Genomic DNA, 18693 nt, shown 5'->3' on the forward strand with positions numbered 1-18693 from the left:
TCACCCTGAACCATTCCCTGGTTTCCCTCCTACAGCTGCAGCTGAGTTCCTCCCAAGGGCCTCTGGCCCAAGTCTCCATGACAACAGCCAGGTACAGGAAGATCATTTCCTGCAGCACTCTCAGGAGAGCTTTCCAAGCTCATGTCCTGACTGTGCCACCCCCTGGCTTGAATCTTCACTACACCCTGTTGTCACATCCGACTGGTACCCAAGAGCCTTCTGGTTAGACCTCAGCCTTGCCATTGGCAGGAGTCGCTCATCCCAACCGCAAACAATGCTGACTGGCCAGGTCTCCCATGCATACCCCTGACAGACCCTTTCTAGAACCAGTTCAGACTCACCTCAGGGTGAGTTCCAGGTTTGCTTCTAACCTGTTATGCCGTTGAATCGGGGGCACTGGCCCTGCTCTGCCCGGGGCAAATACCCACACACAGGCTATCCCTGGCTCCTCCAGGAAAGTCCAGGACTGTGGGCTGGGGCTGGGCCAAGGGCACATACCAAAGCCGATGAGGCCCAGTGTCTCTCCACGGATTCGGGCTGCTCCCGAGGCCACCTCTCGGATCTGTTCCACACTCTGTACGCGTGTCCCTTCCCGCAGTGCCTGGTACAGCCACGTGTTCCGCCGGTACAGATTGAGGATGTGGCAGATGGTGGAATCAGCCGTCTCTTCCACAGCCGCAGATGGGATGTTGCACACCGCGATCCCTGAAAAGACAGGGGCACAAGCCTGAGATAAGAAACCCTCAGTCCCAGGACACCCAGCCCACAGTGGCTGTAGGGATGGTGGGTATAGGCAGAGTTCAGCTACCATCTGGTTTTGTGGCCAAAGAGACCCACTCTACTGCCTACAAGATAAAGGGTTTGGCCAATGGTCAGTAGGCCCAGGGGTACTTAACTCCAGTACTTGGCTGACATCCAGCTCAACTCCCAGTACTTGAGCTTGGGCCGGGCAGCTTCCTCCCAGGCCTGCACTGAGTCCCCAAGAAGCCAGCAGGCAGCAGACCCTCATGGCAGGACTTCCGGGGTGCAGGTGCCAGAAGATCAGACTTCTCAAAGTGGACCAATGTAAGAAGCTCAATCCACTCACCTGGTTGTTGAGGGTTCTTTTGGGTCAAGAGACCTCTTTTATGGCTGGAATGGAGGCTGACCATGTCTCCCACAAGCTGGTGTGCGTGTGTGTGTGTTCTTACAGAGCATGGGCCCAGCTCATTTGACAAGACTCATCCCAGGACTCTGGACTGGGTCATGTTACTATTACTAAGCCATGTTACTATTAGACTCTGAGCAGACTGAGGTAGATGCTAGAGGTTTAAGAAACCTCTGGCGGCTGGGGCAATTTTCACTTCTCTGCTAGGTAAAGCTCAGTGAAAGGAGTGGCAGTGAACGGCCAAGAGTGGATTCTGCCGTGAGCCAGCCATGGTATGTCACTGCCTCAGCTCAGCCAGCTGCTGGCTCCAGGGCTGGCTGCCCCTAAGCGAAGAGACAGCTCCACATATGAAAAAGACACAGTGAGGATGGGAGATAGACAGGCCGCCTGCTTGGTCTTCACAACAGAACCTGGTAAAATAGCTCCTCTGCTCCAGGGCCTACTCAGGCAAAGCCCAGGCCTGGGAGCCTCCATACTACCGGGACCAAGTGCGGAGGGGCGCTGGTGCCAATGGTGACAGGGAGAAGGAGGAACTGTCCTGCCCGCCCATCATGGTGAGATCTTTGACAAGAAACAGCATAGGCTTGCAACCATGTCACAGTTCCGGAAAGGTCGCTACTCCTCAGGAAACCTTCAAAAGCTATAGGAAGTGTGGTTCTAAGATCCACAAAGGAAGAGCGTCACCCTCCCGACCGCAAGGACTGGGTAAGTCTGTCTCCACAAGACAGGCCCCAATAGCAGAGCTGCTTTTCTTGCCCTGCTTAGTGCTGAAAAACAGAGAAATGAGCTTGATGGAATGGCAGGTACATCAAAGGGCATACGAGGCCTTGAGGCTGCTGCCTACTTCTACTTCTTATTTATTTATTTTTGGGATTTTTGAGACAGGGTCTCACGACGCAGTTCAGGCTGGTCTTGAACTCACTTTGTAGCCCAGGCTGGCCTTGAACTTGCAGCGATCCTCCTGCCTCAGCCTCCCGAGTGCTGGGGTTACAGGCATGTACTACCATGCCTGGCTCCTTCCTCTGCTTCCTGGAGAGGAACCTATGGAGTATTTTTACCTGTTCCAGGTACTTATTCCTGTTGCAATGGGGCCAAAAGGGGGTTTCTGAGCCTTTTCGTGCCTTTAGGGTTGACTTTCACTTTCCTGGGCCTAAAGCTTCACACAGGGCCAGTACGTGCTGTCGGCTATGACACAGAGCACACTGCTTTCCCAGAATGTCATGAAACTCCTTTTGGGAGGTGGGTGAGCCTGCAACCACTTCCAGTTCTCCAGCCTCACCACAAGGGATCTGCTCACCCCTGGACTTGGGAAATAAGTTGGGAGACAAAAGATGTTTGGACTGAGGCTCACTTTCCTTCTCCAGATCTCACAATTGAGAACGGCCCTTCTCAAAGGCCCAGCAGATGTCTCTCAAGCCCCCCTAACAGACGGGCTGGGGTCCATTGTGCAAATGCCACTGCTCACGTCCCCCCAGCCCTGGCTGCAGTCTCAGGGCTCTGGGTACCCCCACTCCACTATGGAATTCTTCGGGGTGTGGGATGTACTGGATATTGAGGTTCTTTTCTGGACCCAGCCTGTCTGCTCTTAGCTTTTCTGCAACTGGACGGAAGGAAGGTCTCACCTGGAGACCCTCCCGTTCCTCCGCGGAAGGTCCGGTTGCAGGAACGAGGCTGGTGTGCTCACTCCTCACGCAAGCATGAGGCTGGCTCTTGGCCAGGCTGTGCTGGGGGCAGGCGAGCTGGACAAGCAAGAGGTGTGTGAGGGCAGCGGACTTTAGAACCCTGTTCTACACTATTCACCTCGGGATCTTTAGCTCCATGAAGAGCATAAAGAATATGTTTGTTTTTAAACAGAAATGTCATTGCTTGTGCCAGGAAAAAAAAAAAGGAAAATTTTAGTTTATGTTAAACTTATTTCTAGAGCCTCAAATCCACCTCAGTTTCTTTGCTGCAACGAAGAGGCGCCCACAAGGAGGCTGTGGCTGGAGGCAAAGGCTGCTGGTCAGACCAAGGGTACTGGGTGGAGGCGAAAGGGCACACAGCTTCCTGGAGGAAGCCTGGAATCTTCTGTGACCCTCTGTCCTTTCCTGAGCTGCCTGCCATGCGGGACGTGGGGGAAGGAGCAGCCCCACCCAACACTTCCAGACTCCCAGCACCACGGACACGAGCAGGGCCCCAGCAGGGTGTACGTGTCTCCTGCTGCCTTGTTCCTACCACCAGCACTCATCTTGGGGTTCAAGTATCTGGCTGTTGCTCTGAACGCCAATGGCATGAAAGAGATGCCCCATACCTGCACACAGAGCCAGGCTTGGATTGCAGGAATAAGCTGCAGGCCACTAGGGACACTTCCACTGCAAATGCGGCAGGTGGTATTCCTGGGTGACGAGCACAACTGGCACATATGTGCAGCATTCCAGCTCAGGCACAGTGCTGGGCTGCCTGTGTGAGGCGGCATCGCACCCACCTGGCCGGCCATCCCTGAAAAATCAGGGCCTTTTGGGTGAGGGGGAAATAGACTGCAGGCCCCTGGCTACAGGAGAGGTTGTACCAAGGCCAGCGTGCAGGTGGGCCCAGTAGGAAAGCAGTCTCATGAATCTGGGGCTCGCCCATGCTCACAAAGGAGAGCAAGTACTGTGACCTTTCTAAAGGGACACTGCTGAGTGTCTGCACCACCTGCAAACAGTGCACGCCAAGCGGTGGGATGTGGGAGCGCGAGGCCCCTGTGCCTTGCAGGTAGAAGAAGCAGGAAGAAGCCTTGGCGTCAGGTCTCCATCTGCTGCCTCTGGTTTTCCTTTGAACGCCTTGCTGGTTCAGGCAGGACAGGGTGCTGGGCCGTGGTCTGTCTGTGTTGGTGCTGACCTAGGTCATGATTGCTAGCGCCGCGCTTCCAGAGGACAAGCTCCAGATTCTTTCATGGACAGCAGCCCTTGGTTTTTTTGTTTTGGGTTTTTTTTTTTTGGTACTGGGAATTGAACTTGGGACCCTGCGCTTGCCAGACAAGCACTTATGCCGCTGAGCTATATCCCCAGCCTGACAGCAGCCCTTGGAAGAAGGCTCCCCCATCCACGGCTGAGGGAGCCCAAACATGAGTCTTCCCCACCCAAACCGAGGCAGTTTAGCGTGATGTGTGGACACCGACACCCTCGATTCCTGAGAAGGAGCCTACTGCCTTTTTCCCCAGGCCCTTTAGGGCCTGCTGTAAGCTCTGGGGACAAAGACCGTGCTCCCTGGATTACAAGACAATGAGGCAACAAGGCCCTTCAGAGACTCCCTCAGAAACGGGCCACCTTCCCACAGCTGGAGCAGCTGTTCTGGCCCTTCTCCCAGCCCCTGCAGCGAGGGCCACACACTCACCCAGCTCGCCAGCAGCCTTGATGTCCACGTTGTCGTAGCCACTGCCGATCCGCACAATCACTCTCAGGGCCTTGAACTTCTCCAAGTCTTCCCTGGTGAGGGTGATGGTGTGGTACATCATAGCACCCACGGCCTCATTTAATACCTGCCCCGGGAAGGCAGAGCACAGGTGAGAAGCCCCACCCTGGGACTGCAGAGGTGTGGGGTAAGGGCCCCTGTCCACAGCCCTGAGCCCAAAGCAGATGATCTTGTTACGGACGTCAGCTGCTGGAGATGTGGGGTGACACAAGGGGGAGGGGTGCTGGGCACTCCTGAGGCGACAACAGTGGTACTAGTGTGTGCTTGTGCTGCCACTGGCCTGGGTGCACCCACCTTCTCGTGGATCTCCTGTGTGGACTGTGCATCACAGAAGGCCACTGTGGCCAGGTCCTTCAGGATGGGCATCTCCACGGTGCAGTCTCTGCCGTCTAGCAGCGCCACCAGGGGGCGGGGGTGCAGGGGGCCGTTCATGATCTGGGGGCGGATACCTGTGGGGAAGAGGGAAGGTGCGGTGGGCTAAGTGAATGTGAGTGCTGACATAGTGACCACCCAAGAGCCACACGGCGGCCAGCTGTCAGTGGTCAGGCCCAGCAGGGCCACACTTGTGACAAGCCCCTAGTTCCCCCCTACCCATTCCTGGCCCTGCTTTGCAGGACCCAACTGAGCAGGCAGAGATGGGTGCCACGCAGCTCCCCACTTCAGGGTGATGCTAAGGGAGGTTCCTGGACTGCAGGCTAAATCCAGAGCTCTCTAGCAAGCTCAGCTGACCCGGACACTGAGGGAATCCAGGGCACAATTCTGTCTGCTGGGTCTGCGTGGCAGGAGGGGACCTGGCCTTAGGAAGCTGTGCGAAGCTCTGTGGAGCTGACTGCACTGCCACGCGGGCCTGAGGAACGGAGGTCCGTTTGTAGGAGCAGCAGACAGGGACAGTATATGGCGCACAGACCACTCACAAGGAACACGGAGGGAGCTCTGTCTGTGCCTCCAACTGGCACCACCACCAGCTGCGCTGCAGCATAAACGTGACAGGACGCACGAAGTGGGAGGGGACACACGGAGGTGTCACGCTCTGAGGAAACTAGAGAAGTGCTGGTAGAGACGGGCAGAGTGTGGGCTTGCCACCTGCACTAGGGGAAGAGGGGAGGTCTGAGGAGGTGTGAGGGCAAATTGCTCACAGGACCTCAGGTTGGCCATGCTGCTCAGCTCCCTGGAGTTGGCAGGGGTGTCAGGAGAGTGTGAGGGCATGTCCTGAGCTCGTTCTCTCTAGGGTGCCCTGGTACCGATTCTGTGCAGGCGGGTGCAGTGGCTTCTAGAGCTTTAACAGAATGGCGGTAAGGCCTTCGCCTGTCCTCTGCTCGTGGGGCCCTGGCCCTAGATGCATGGGCAGAATGGGCGTCCATTCAAGGTCCTGGGGCTACAGCTCAGCCCAGGCACCCTCAGCTGCTCTGTGCAGCAAACCCCACAGGTGCTCACAGCCACTGCAAGGGTGAAGCAGCCCATTATCCTTACAAACCATTCCCTTCAAATTCACACCATGCAGGATGTCCTGGACTCTGTGGTCCCCCCTTGGCCCTCGGCCTTGACCAGGCGTCATCCTGACACACACGCTGGACATGCAAGCGCCCAAGCTGGTTCCAAAGTCTGCACAAGATGGGTTTTTCTGCCCTCTGCCTACCAAGGACTTTTCCAAGAAAGTCGTGAAGAGGCTAACCATTAAAAGGGGTCTGGGCTGAGGGATTGGCAGTTTCAAACCAAGTGGGCCCACAGGGTGGGGAGAATCCCTGATTTGACTTCCAGGGGTGTAGGCAGAGTATTTTATCAAGCAGTGCATTACTATAAGAAACTCAGTGGTCAATTAAGAAGTAACCACATAGCAGAACAACGCCAGGCACAAGGCAGCTCTCTGAAGCCACCTGATGCATATGGAGGGGCTGAGAGGCACTGTCACAAGGTGCCCATCCAAAGCATCAGTGCATGAATCTGTTACCAGGGTAACAATCTCCAGGTTGCCTAGTGATCAGCTTCCTCCCTGACACCGGTCGCTTTGCTCTTTGGTGAACCCCACCCTTTGTTGTCCCCTCAGCTGATGCTGGTCCATGAGAACCTCAGATTCCCTGGCCAAGGCCAGAGGCTTGGGTTCCCCACTGCAGAGACCTTCGGCCTGGAGAAGGATGCTGCGTGGAGACGGTGGGATGGGTGGAAGTGGGCGAGATTCTTCCACGTCCTGTGCCTGGGGCCTGGCACACAGGTGCTGAGGCAGGTTCCAGGAAACTCCCAGCAGAGGGAGAGGAAGAGCATGGCACACAGTCCTGGAAGGAACCTGCACTGCAGACTGCTAAACCCAGAGTTAAATTCAGTCTTTCCTACCTGCTGTCCCCACAGTTTTGCCAGGGGCTGGGATAGAGGATCTTAGCTCATCTTATTAAGTCCTGATGGAGTTGCAGAGGAGAGCGCCCATCTTCCTGCACACACCTGTCACCACCTGTGACCCATGACACCGTTTTTACCACCCAACCGCGATGCACACATTACAGAGCAAGGCTCGTATATATTAAGATGGAAGATGGCCATGTAAGGGCCCCTGGGAAGTGGGATGTATACTCAGGATGTGTTCTCCACAGACAGGGGAGTTCGGGGAAAAAAGCCCAGGGCACAACATGTAATGAGTATTCCCTAAAAACTAACGTTCAGGACAAAAAGCGATGGCTTCCAATTAGTAAGACACTGCTAAAGGCTTTTCCATGCACAAGGACTGACAGGGACTTGGCGACATTCCTGTTCCCACATGGCACTGGGGTGGCTGCACACTGCATTGTGCCTCGGTGAGGTCACTTCACAGAGCACCACACTGGAGAAACATCTGCATCAAGGGGCAGAGCGCCCAGTGCCCCTCTGTGCAAAGCTGTTCATCCTTTCCGCTGATTGCCTCACCTTGTCCGTTTTGGGGCCATCCAGCTTCAACTGGACTGACTGCCGAGAGCTTGCCCAGGATTAGCTTTGCGGGGCAGAAAGTGCAGCCAGCTCCCCTGGTATCAATTACTGGCTGGTTCCAGGCTTGCCCCCACACAATGGGGGCCGTGCCGCTGTGTTAGGGATGCACAGTGCTACAGCTCCAGGCCAGCCTGCTGCCTGTTCCTGGGCCTTGGTATTGCTTCGAGCTGAAGCTGCTTATAAATAATGTAAAATCAGAGAAAGTCAGAGGAAAAGAGACCACATCAGGCCAAGTAGCTGGCATTTGGGTCACAGTGACCAGTCATCCAGGTAAGGCCAAGTCCAAAGGACTCACTCACAGATCCCAAGGAAGTGACTGAGGGTTAGGGTTTGGGTTAGACCAGAGGGGCCTTGCAGGTGGCACTGGGGGAACCTCCATGGGCTGGAGGAAGTTGGAGGAATTCTTTAGGGGATGGCACCCAGCCGTCCTAACTGTTGGCTCCAGAAAAAGAACCCTCCTGTCGTTCCAGACATCTTGAAACAATATGCAGTGTTCACAGAGCGCTGTACCCATCAAGAAGGGGAACTCATCGAGTAAATGCTTTACCAGCTGAGTCCTCTGAGGTGTCCTGGGAGGTGTGGCTCCAGCCCCAGGAACCCGAGATCCGTCACACTGAGTCTGGACCCTGCCATCTCTACGGTAGCCCCAATAATACCACCCAGACCCTGAGGAGGCCTGATGAAGTCTTGCCACCATGCTAAGAAAAGCTGCCCTTAAATGTGACTACTCCCTAACAAAACGGCCACTTCCTACAATCCAATGATTCGACCTTCCTTGGTCAGGAATCGCATCTCAATTTCTAGAAGGCCAGACCCAGACCACAGCTGAGTCTGATGAAGGTGTATTTTGGAGGCAGACCTGAACGTCGAGACTGGGGCCAGGCTGGGTCAGGCACCAACAAGGGGCCATACCTAAGACTTGGCATTAAACTGGCCCAGCATGCACTGCTGTACAACACTGTGCAAGCTGGAGATCCATGCGCGGCTCTTCCTGTCAAGGTGACAGGCACCACCCTTCTTTGACTGATGTTTAACCACAGTGTAGATAATGCTCTGAACCACCGTACTGGAGATGTAAACAGTGAAGGTTCTGGAAAGTGAGTACAGGCAGCACCAGAGCCCACAGCAGCCGCGTGGAGGGAGGGTGGGCTATGGCAAACAATAGGTCTGTCTCTCACAGGGACACAGGGGCAGCTTCAAGGCAGTGATTTGGAATACGACTGAATGGCTAAGTGTAGTAGTATCTGAAGACAAGAAATGCCACAGCCATTGGAAGTCTGGTTTGTTTCCCTATTGTCGCCTGCCTTTTTATTTGCCAAATGTGTTCTCTCTGGTATTTCCAGGAAGTTTGCCCAGAACCATATCCACACCTCGCCAAGCCTCTGTGGCAGTCTGGGATGTAAGGCTTGGTGTGGTTTGCTTTTTGGAGACTCAGTAACAGAGTTTCTGTGCTCCCCAGGAGCAGAAAGCCTGAATATCCACTTCCCTCTCCTTTCAAGTCCATTTGATACCTTGAAGGGTTTCTCCTGCCTGTGGAACCCTCCTCTTATACAAAGCAAGTACTAGGACCACTTTTCTATTTTTGCATTCATAGCAGACATCACTAATTAATCCCAGAGTTCTTTTTTAAACTAGGATCCTTGGCCTCATAGTCCTTGTGGACTCAATGACTCAACGCTAAAGAGCCACCCTGCAAAGCTAGCTGAAATCTGTGTGCCATGCTAGAGTGAGCCAAGTCCCCTTACAGTGGATAAAGGAGCACGAAGGTCAATGTTCAGACATCACAGAAATGATGTGTACCCAGCGTGATGTGGGGCACCCCAGGGGAGGGCCATGACCTCCTTAAACACTCTAGGCCGTCCCTCCACTCTGCTGAGGAGGGTGGAGACCCAGGGACAAGGACAGGAATAGAATAGGGCTCGCTTCCACAGCAGTCCTTTTGGTTTGTACCTCCCTCCTTCGTAAGAGAGTGACCCCGCTGTGCCTGGCACACTGGTGAACAAGGCCCCAGGACACCTCTGTCCCTGAACCTAAACCCTTTCCCTGAGCAACTTCGCAGCTCCCTGTACTAATAGGACCTAGTGAAGCCCACGTGTCTGGAGGACTAGGTGGTCAAGACTTTGTGCACAGGGCTGAGGACCAGCCACTGCTTCTGGCAGGAATGCACATGTTGAGTCTCCTTTCCTATGAATAGCTCTGATGGGCTCCTGCAGGATGGCTTGGCCTCCTGTTGCCACCATGGCCTCAATTCCAACTCCCAGTGCCCGTTCCTCCCACACACTTCCTCCATGTGGCTGGAATTCCAAGCCTCTGCTGAAGAGATGAGCTTTGGGACTTTGGCCAAAACAAAGCCTACAAAAGCATGAGCTCGAACACAAAAAGGATCTCAGTGAATTCACTTTTTGAACAAAGATTCTACCATGCTGTGGAGCACAATGCCAGGGCTGGCCCGTTCTATAAATCAGTGCTCCGTGGTGCTCACTTGGCCTTCTCTGGCTGCTGTGAGGTCACCAGTGGGCATCCTGGCGTTGCCCTCCCCAGAGCTGGTAGCTATTCACGTAAGGAGCCCATGTAAGGGGTCCATAGCCCATGAACCATGAGATCCTAAATTCAAGGGCTGAGCTCTTAAAAGCGAGCTGATCTAGAGCTCTTTGGGAAGACAATCAACGCACCCACCCTCTGGTCAGCCTCAACAGCTTCACAGCAGCTGTCTGTAGCCTCCTGGCATTTCTCCCAAGCACACACCACCTGGGCCGGGCACACACTGTGCCACAGTAAGGGGGTACGGCGCACACTCCCAGTGATGCACAGGGAGGGTGGCAAAATAGCTAGGATCGGTCTAACGTAAAATGTTAAGCCCCGTGCGCAGTGTTATTGCCACTAGTCATTTCCTATGCTTGGTTTCTAGTGTTTTGTTGAATCAATAGCATCACCTATGAAGCAAAAAACCAAAGCACCTATGGAAATCAAGTTCCAAGTAATTCAGGGAAGGTAAATAGCCAGCCTATTACTGGACATGGGCTGCCTCGAGTGTGAAATAAAGCCAGTCCTATTAGTTCTTGCCTACTCAGAGCGACTATCCAGGGCACTTCTCTTGTACTTTTTCATTCAAACTGAGTGCTTTTCCACAAAGAAAATAGAGACTGTGAGGTTAAGTTGAATCTACCCAAGGTCACAGTGCTAGTGATTGGTAAAATTAGGACTGAAATCGAAGCCTAAATGGCTTCAGAGGCGACGTACTCAGCCCCAGCGTTTACTGCAGTGCAGACGGAAGCCCAACCTGTCTTCCCCTCCTGAACGGCCCTGTCACATTGGACTGGTGCAGCTCAACACTCTCAGGATGGACAGAGGCACTAGTACTGTTAAGCTTCTCCGCAGGACAAATCTAGTCAAAGGAGAAACACGTGATGGTCAATAAGCAACACCAGTCCATGGATGACGGACACTCTGTGCTGGCAATGCTCCATAAGCTGGACACAGTCACTCCTTGCAGTTGCCTGGGGTCCACCACACACCCATGGACCTGGCTGATCAAAAACTGGGTCGAGGACATGTCAACTTGGCCCCAACATGCATTCAGGATTCAACAAACACATGCTAGACCATTCTTAGAGGTAACGACCTCGAGGTGGCCTCTGGCCAAGGAGGGTTGGGAAGACAGCAAAGAACCTCAGGACTCTGCCAAGGTGTGGCTGGAAGGAGCCCTACCCCCCAAGTCCCAGGGACAAAGTGAGCCCAGGTGCCATGCTTCTGTCAGCTCAGAGCCACGGCCCCCCAGGCCGGTGAGAGCTCCTTGGCGTGAGGCTTCCACCCACCCTCCAAACCTCCAGCAGCCTCAGTGGGGGTCCCTTTCACAGTAAGGGGAGACAGCGTCATCCACGAGGCTTCGCTCAGGAGGACGAAACCAAGAAAAATGAATGCTTGTCAGCAGAGCTCCCCAACAGGCACTTTTCCTGGAAAATACTCCACGGTGTGCAAGGAACAACAGTTACCATATGTCCGTTTCCTTGAGGGAAGAGACGCGTTCCACACGCCTCAGCAGGAACTCTGGGTGATCTGGGCCTGAATTAGCTTTACAGAATCCAAGAACATCCCTGTGGTCACCTTTCTTCCTTTACTGTCACGAGATTCATTTACCACATGCTGATTAAAAGAGCTGCTAAGGGTTAGCAAGGTGGAAAACCTTTCTTTAAGTGAAAGAGAAACCACCTGCCCCTGTGAGGCTGAAGCATTAGTTTCTCCCTGAAACACACTACAAAACAGGACAGTGACTGCCTGGAGGGATGCCGTGACAATGACAGAAAACACCCCAGCAGCAACCCCAGGTGCCGTAAGTAGGACACACCAGGTCTGTTTTTCAAGCCACAGCCCTTGGTCTGTGGTCCCTGGGCAAAGACTGGTCACTCAGAAACACCCTCCCCAGCCTGGCAGAGGCAGATTCCGGAGCACAGGACACAGCCATGCCATGCTGGCGGATCCTGGCTCTCCTCCTACTCCTGCTCTTACTCTGATAGGGGTTCAGGAAGCTGCACAGCTCACAGGTACTGGTGGTTGCCTCCAGCTGGAGGTCAGCGAGGTCTAGGCAAGCCCCGGCACTGCTCCTGGACCCAGGAGTTTTCACTGAAAAGTTCAGGACTGGGCCTCCCCTGGGCACTGCCAGGCATGGTGGGAGTAGGTCTTACAAGCTAAAAATGTGCCAACAGCAACACTGCAGGAAGGCCTCAGTAAAACAAAGTGAGAAGACAAAGTAAAAGACCAAGAAAAGAAAAGAAGGATTTGGGGGACCTTACAGAGGCTGGCGCTCCATACACACTTGGCAGCAGTGTGCTCATGGGCTGGTGGTACGCTGCAGGAATCTGAGGGGCTGCAGGTGGTCAGAGGCATCCCAGGCTACGGGGACAGAGGGGAAAGGTGAAGACATGCCTGCTGCCTAGTACCCTCACGGCCATTCCTTCCAAAGGACAGGAAGCAGCAGCTACCGTCCCGGGTGCTCTAGGCAGAGGGCAGGATGGGCAGTGTGAAAACACCTGGCACAGCAGTTCCTTGCTGCCAAGGCCCTGATGAGAACACAGGTGCCTCTGTTTGGAAAGCATGGCTGCCTGTGCATGCCTGTGTGCCACACAACCCCCGGGATGCTGTCTCAGGCGTTGGCGTGTCCCTTGGAATCAGATGGACTGATGTATGTGTCCTCAAAGTATGCACATGCCTCTCAAAAGGGCCCTGAAAAACTCGTTTTTCTCACTAATCACCAGGACCAAGCACCCATAAAAACTGTAACAGTGCCATCCTTCTTCAGCTCCAGCAGCCACCAGGTCCAGGCTGGGAGAGTGAGCAAGCCCCATGCTTTCAGCTCACTCAAGTTTTCACGTGGTCCTCAAATCAAAAAGAGGTGATTCTTTAGGAACCTTTCACAGGCTCACTATCTAGCAGGCTATTTGGCCAGTGGCCAAAAGCAGTGCCCTGGGCCCCGGGAATCCAACTTTCCAGGGCACAGCAGCTGGTCAGACATCTCCTTCCTACTCCTTTCCTCTGTTATTTTCCTTAAAACCTGCGGACTTCTAAAGTGTTCCAGGCTCAAAGTCCAGTTTATAGGAAAACACTAGAATCCATCACTGAGTCAACTGATTCCTTCATACACAAAAGCACCCAACAGAAAAGTCCCCAGCGGGGAAACCCACTGGGTTGAGGGGATGGGATTAAGCAGTACCAATGCCCAGGGACTGGCAGCCGGCCACAACATTCAGTTCTCCAGGCAGCACTCCCCGAGAAGAGCCAGCCTGCAAGCAGGCACCAGGCCACGGCAGCAGGCTTTGTCCTACCCAGCTACAAACTGCACAGAAGAGTCCAGCAGCTTCCATTAGAATGAGGCCCTCATCAGGAATTAGAAAGCAACATGTTCTAAGTCAGCTGAGCCCTAGTTGGGAAGATGCAGGACAGGATCCAGAAAGCAAACTGCAAACCCAGGGCCGACAGTGGCAGTCAGCTCCGATCTCTGAAAAGGCTCCTTCTTAGCAACAGGTCTGTTGGTCCTACTGTACGAAAAACATGAGCATTTTAAGTGTTCTGCTTTGCCCCTTACTTTTGGTACTAGGTAGCTCACAAAATTTCCTCCAGGCCTTGTGCACAGGTCTGCTGGGAATGCTCTATGTTCTGGCCCTGACATCTAGGGTCAGCTGTTCCTGAATTTATTTCTCTATCTGTTATGTTTTGTCCTTCTGTGTATTACAGCCATTCCTGATCATTATGTTCACATCCTCTGAGGCCCAAAGGATATCTTACATTGCATCCACTCATAAGGAGAATGTTGCCTGCTCATCACTGGAAGCAGTAAATCTCTCATCTCTTTGAGACAGCAGTGTGCTAGTCAGGTCCAAGTATGGCCCTGGGGACAGCCACACATCCAGTAGGTGTCCGCAGAGCACTGGTGCCCCCAGCTGAGCCATGCCCAGAACCCACTGTGTGGGGACAATGTCACAGAGAGGGAATTGAGTCTCACGGCACCTCAAGACTCTTGCTGTCACGGATTTCAGCTTCCAGCCCAGGCTGGCTGAGAAGCTGGGGCGTTGCCCAATCTTGCACCATTATTGACTTTCCAGGGCTGTCCCAAAGCACGGTTCAGTATGACACAGCCACCAGACATAGGCTTAGAGTAAGACACCCTGGCTTGAAGTCTTAACCCTGCTGTGTGACCTAGAGCAGGGGGCTAATCTCTCTGAGCTACAGATGTTTAAAAGGGGAAATGACAGAGTGTATGCTATTACTATTAGGCCCTAGAATCTCTCAAGATTGCCCCATGGGAAAGGGGCAATCTGAGGCCAGGTGCTTCCCAGCAGCCTTGCTGTGCGCCTGTCAGTCCAGAATTGCAAAGCCCCCTCCCTGTCATAGCCAGACCCAGAGATTTTTCTCCATGAACTCAGCACAGGATTCTTCCCTGCACAGCTCTCTCAGCTCAATTACATAGGCCATCTCTTCCTGGTGTCATATTCTCTGCTCCAAGGAAGGCAGGTCCTCAGAGCTGCCCACCACCTCCGTAGGAACAGGTTGGTGGTTTCTGTCCTATTCTCTTGAATTCTGATGAAGATGTCTCTGTTAGCCACTCTATTTCACTCTGGCTGATCAAGACTGTGGGGCACCGTAGGGCACCAAAGAGAACACAGCACAGGTTTTTCCTGTATGTAGAAAACAACCTCGAAGCCCTGTGTGGGAGGCAGCCGGGGATGGCGGTACAGTGCAATGTTTAAATTCCTTAGGCTTTATATGGCCGATGCAGGCTAAGAAGGGGTGGATTACAAGTATTATTTCTCTTTTACAAACCTACAAAATAATCTCTCATACATCAGCAAGAAATCTGAAAAAGCTTTACAATTCTGCCTCATATGCGCTTGGGGAGAAGAAATTGGCTCCAAACATCCCAAAAGCTTCCCTGTTAATACATGTTGGCTTTCTCACTTAGAAAAAAAGTCCATCTCTCTTCCACAGAAAGTTCGTTGCCAAAGGTAAAATTCCAGTGTGAGGCTGAAGCTGGGGGCCAGCCTGGCTCTCCTCACCTAGCACTGAGCTCCCAAAAAGCAAAGCAACGGTGTTGGGGTTCGACCGCCTGGTGCAATGGGATGGGACTAGGTCACGGGCCATCCGCAGAGCTCAATACACTTCAGATCACAAATGTCAACGTACAGCTCAGCTACAGAACTCTTAGAGGAAGACATGGAGGTCATTCTTTAGAACCTTGGATTAAGCAGTAGTTTCTTAGATGTGACATAAAAGAGTAACAAATCAAAATAAATAAGTAGGACCTTTATGAACATTTTTATGCTTCAAAGACATTATCAGGAAAGTGAAAAGACAACCATGGAAAGGGAGAAAACATTTCCAAACTGTACCTCACACCGAAAGCCAATGAAGTTCGGACCTCCTGGGCCAATGACCCACGGAAGACCCTCAAGCCCCGAGGCTGATGCAGCACAGGGGACTCAGAGAGCCCCTGTATAGACAATGGACATGACAGTCCCTCTGAAAGGCGCCAGAAGGCCATGTGCTACGGCGTCTACTGGCTTTCCCTTCCTGTACCCTAAGAACATCTGGTGGCAGAGGTGGCCGGTTCCCTGGCAGCAATCTTGGTTACTCCTGTGAAAACACAGGTCAATTCCTTGAAAAAACCAGCAAAAAAGCACAGCAAGACCTGAACCCCTTACCCACCCACTGTGCCCTGTACCATGTAAGGCAGCAAAAAGGTCTCCTCACCTCTGAAGACCTCCCACAGGAGGCACGTGACTCCTGCTGCAATCCGACACACACTACTGCAAAGGGGTCTGCACCAGCAGGGTGGCACATGGTAGGCAAGTTGAATTTACAGAGATCCTTAGACCCATGTTTGCAAAAGGCTTACAAGTGCCTTTAAAAAAAAAAGGTACTGGATCCTAGCTCTTTGTGCACCTGCCCCCCTATACAGGATCTTGCCTAGGATGGGCTTGAATTTGTGGTCCTTTTACCCTGGCTTCCTAGAGAGCTGGCTTTTAAGGTTTAATAAGACTTAGGCCTAGCTGCTGCCCTACAGTCTAGGATGGGCTCAACCTGTGTTCTCCATGGGTATATGTCCATACCCAAGGGTCAGAGAAGGCTACTGTAAGGGGTCTAGCTTCACTCTGAGACCAGATGTCCAAGGAACAATGTCAGTGATAAAAGCATAATTTTCAAAGCTGGCCCAGACCTGGCCAAGCTAAGCAGGTCTAATAACCTCTTGATTTTTTTTTTTTTTTTTTGGTGGTACTGGGACTTGAACTCAGGACCTCATGGTTGCCAGGCAGGCACTGTGCTGCTGAGCTATATCTCTGGCCCCTTGAGTGGTTTCTTCTTCTGATCACTGCTTCTGCAAGCCAGGTTCAGTCCCTCCCTCCTTTGACAGCCATGGAAATGAAAGCACAGATACCACACTTGCCCCATGCCTGTCACCCTCATGGCCCTTGTTACACAACAAAATAGCCATCTCTAAGATCCCTTTAGTCTGAGGGTCATGGCCCTCTGGAACAGTGAGCCTTCCGTCCCTGCTCGGTCTGCCCAAGAGGGTAAGGCATATCTCAGCGTGCAGAGGGTGCCTCAAAGAAAACAAAGGCCATGGGGGAAAATGACAGTGGGTGGGGTGGGTAGGGCTGGAAGGATTTTAGATCTAACGGAAGCATACCTCTTCTCATTCTGATGGGACTAAAGTTTTCTACTGGGGAGAATTTCTCCTGCTAGACCAGGAGTTCACACCCATGGCGCTAGAATCCAGTGCCTTGATTTCACTGCCCCAACAAACAACATGCAAGTGACCAACTCTGGCAGTACCAGTCTGCTGCCACCATATCAGCCCCTGCACATTAGTCCCCACATGAAAAGCCGGGGGACTCCACCATTCTGAAGAGACACTGGCGATGACCCTGGCAAAGAGATGGGGGTCTCCTGGGTGCTGCATCAATCCAACTGTGTAGAGAAAAATAGCTGGAAGAAAATAGAAACATCCCAGTGAGAGACTGGGTGGGAACTGCCGTTTCTCATGTGGAAAACCGAACATGGCATCTGTCCCTCAGCTGAGCCTGCTGCAAGCCCTGCGCTTTGCTGTATTTTGGGAAAACAAAGGCATGACTGTGGCTGCAGCACTGGCACTTACATGATGCTCCCTTTGGCAGCAGGCACATGGAGAAATCAGGTAGCAGCAAACCTTTGGCCATAGCTGACATGTGAGGGTCACTGCCAGAAAGCCCTGCGGCGCGTGCCACAGTGGGCCAGGTCAGTGAGGGAGTGAGAACAGACCCAGCAGGTACTGTTGCTCATGCAGGTCTCATCTGAAGCCCAATAATCCTGCATATCTGCCGGCCTTGCTTCACTGACGCTCTGAACTGCTGCAAGAGACTGGCAAATAGAAGCCCATTGCTTATGTGCACAAAACCAACCAAGATGAAGCAAATGTTACAATATTCAAAGTATGGAAAAAAATAAAACTAGACACAAACAAAAACTCCCCCAAGCAGCTCTACTGTAAATACACCGATATCACCTCTCGAAAAGCATGGAAGAGCGCTGGCATTCTTGGCATTTCCGGTCCCTCCAAATTGAGTGGAAATGGTGGAGTTCGGTAAAACTGAAACAAAGCTGTATTCGAGCTGGCTGAGCCCCAAAGGAGAAACACTGCTGGATTAAGATTTTGAGATTGGCATCTCCTGGCTCAGAGGTCAGGTAAGCTGCTCGGCTTGGCCTCAGATCTGGATGCTTTCCTCAAATGCAAACACTACCCTCTCTGGGGCTTAGCAACCGCGCCAGGAGCAATGTCTACAGGCAAACCATCTAGACCCCCATGCCTACAACAGATCTAAATCTAGCTAGGTTGTAAAAAAAAAAAACCTACCATGCAGCTGAGAATCTACCCAGGAAGCCAAGCCCCTGGCCCCAGCCCTGACGGTACAGTATAATGCCACATGGAATGTGCGGCAAGGAATGAGGATGACAACTGCTGCTATGGGACAGATCGTTTGACAGGGAAATTTATTTGCTGGCAGACTTCCGACTGGAGCCTTCCTTAGTCTTGGCTCACTGCCACGCAAATAAAATAAAAATCAATATCCTTGGGTTTGCAAAAACAGTGTGTTAACAATCACACTCCAAACAACTTATATAATATCCCTTGCCCCATACCCAAATAACAGTGAATGTTTTTGTTAGAAGGCAGTGCAAAATAAACAGAAAAGGGGGGAAAAAAAAAAAGGCAATTTTGCAGGTCCTCCTTCAGCAAAACCTTTCCTCGACTTCAATGAGGAGATAATCTTTCTGTGATTATGACCAAACCCTCCGGTTGCTTAGCAACGCATAATTAAGGAATATGTTTTCAGATCCGCTTTGCAAGCCCAGCCATTATCAGATGAAATTACTGGAGCAACAAATGTCATCGCCATGCAAATTAGTTGGTTGCAAAGAAAGAATATTCGACTGTGAGAGAAGGCTCAGCCCCTCAGAAAAATTATTTGACTGCCCTCCTCTTGCACATTGATTTTAAAAAGTCAAATAAAGTATATGATCACACTTAAAAAGAAAAACCCATGAGACAAAACAAAACAAGAATCTCGAGCAACAGAAACCAGAAACATCCAGGCAGTGGAGAAAGAAAGTGCCTGAAGGTCGATTATGTGAAG

The 18693-nt window shown here is 52.4% G+C and overlaps 1 protein-coding gene across 4 annotated transcripts in view; it reads right to left on the minus strand.

Moving 5' to 3' along the window:
* Window positions 1-18693, minus strand: part of Ctbp2 (C-terminal binding protein 2) — a 159755-nt gene that overhangs the window by 8994 nt on the left and 132068 nt on the right. For 3 of the 4 annotated variants that reach the window (XM_013503033.1, XM_005401986.2, XM_005401984.2), the window contains 3 exons: window positions 4874-5028; window positions 4502-4646; window positions 499-705 (listed from right to left, as the gene is read on the minus strand). In XM_013503033.1, coding sequence (XP_013358487.1) covers window positions 499-705; window positions 4502-4646; window positions 4874-5011 — 490 coding nt within the window. In that variant the 5' untranslated portion in view covers window positions 5012-5028. Of the gene's footprint in view, window positions 1-498; window positions 706-4501; window positions 4647-4873; window positions 5029-17177; window positions 17254-18693 lie in introns of those variants that run through there. The other variant, XM_005401985.2, reaches the window with a different exon arrangement.

This window comes from Chinchilla lanigera, unplaced genomic scaffold (genome assembly GCF_000276665.1).
Source record: "Chinchilla lanigera isolate Chin_1 unplaced genomic scaffold, ChiLan1.0 scaffold00076, whole genome shotgun sequence".
Classification (NCBI taxonomy): domain Eukaryota; kingdom Metazoa; phylum Chordata; class Mammalia; order Rodentia; family Chinchillidae; genus Chinchilla; species Chinchilla lanigera.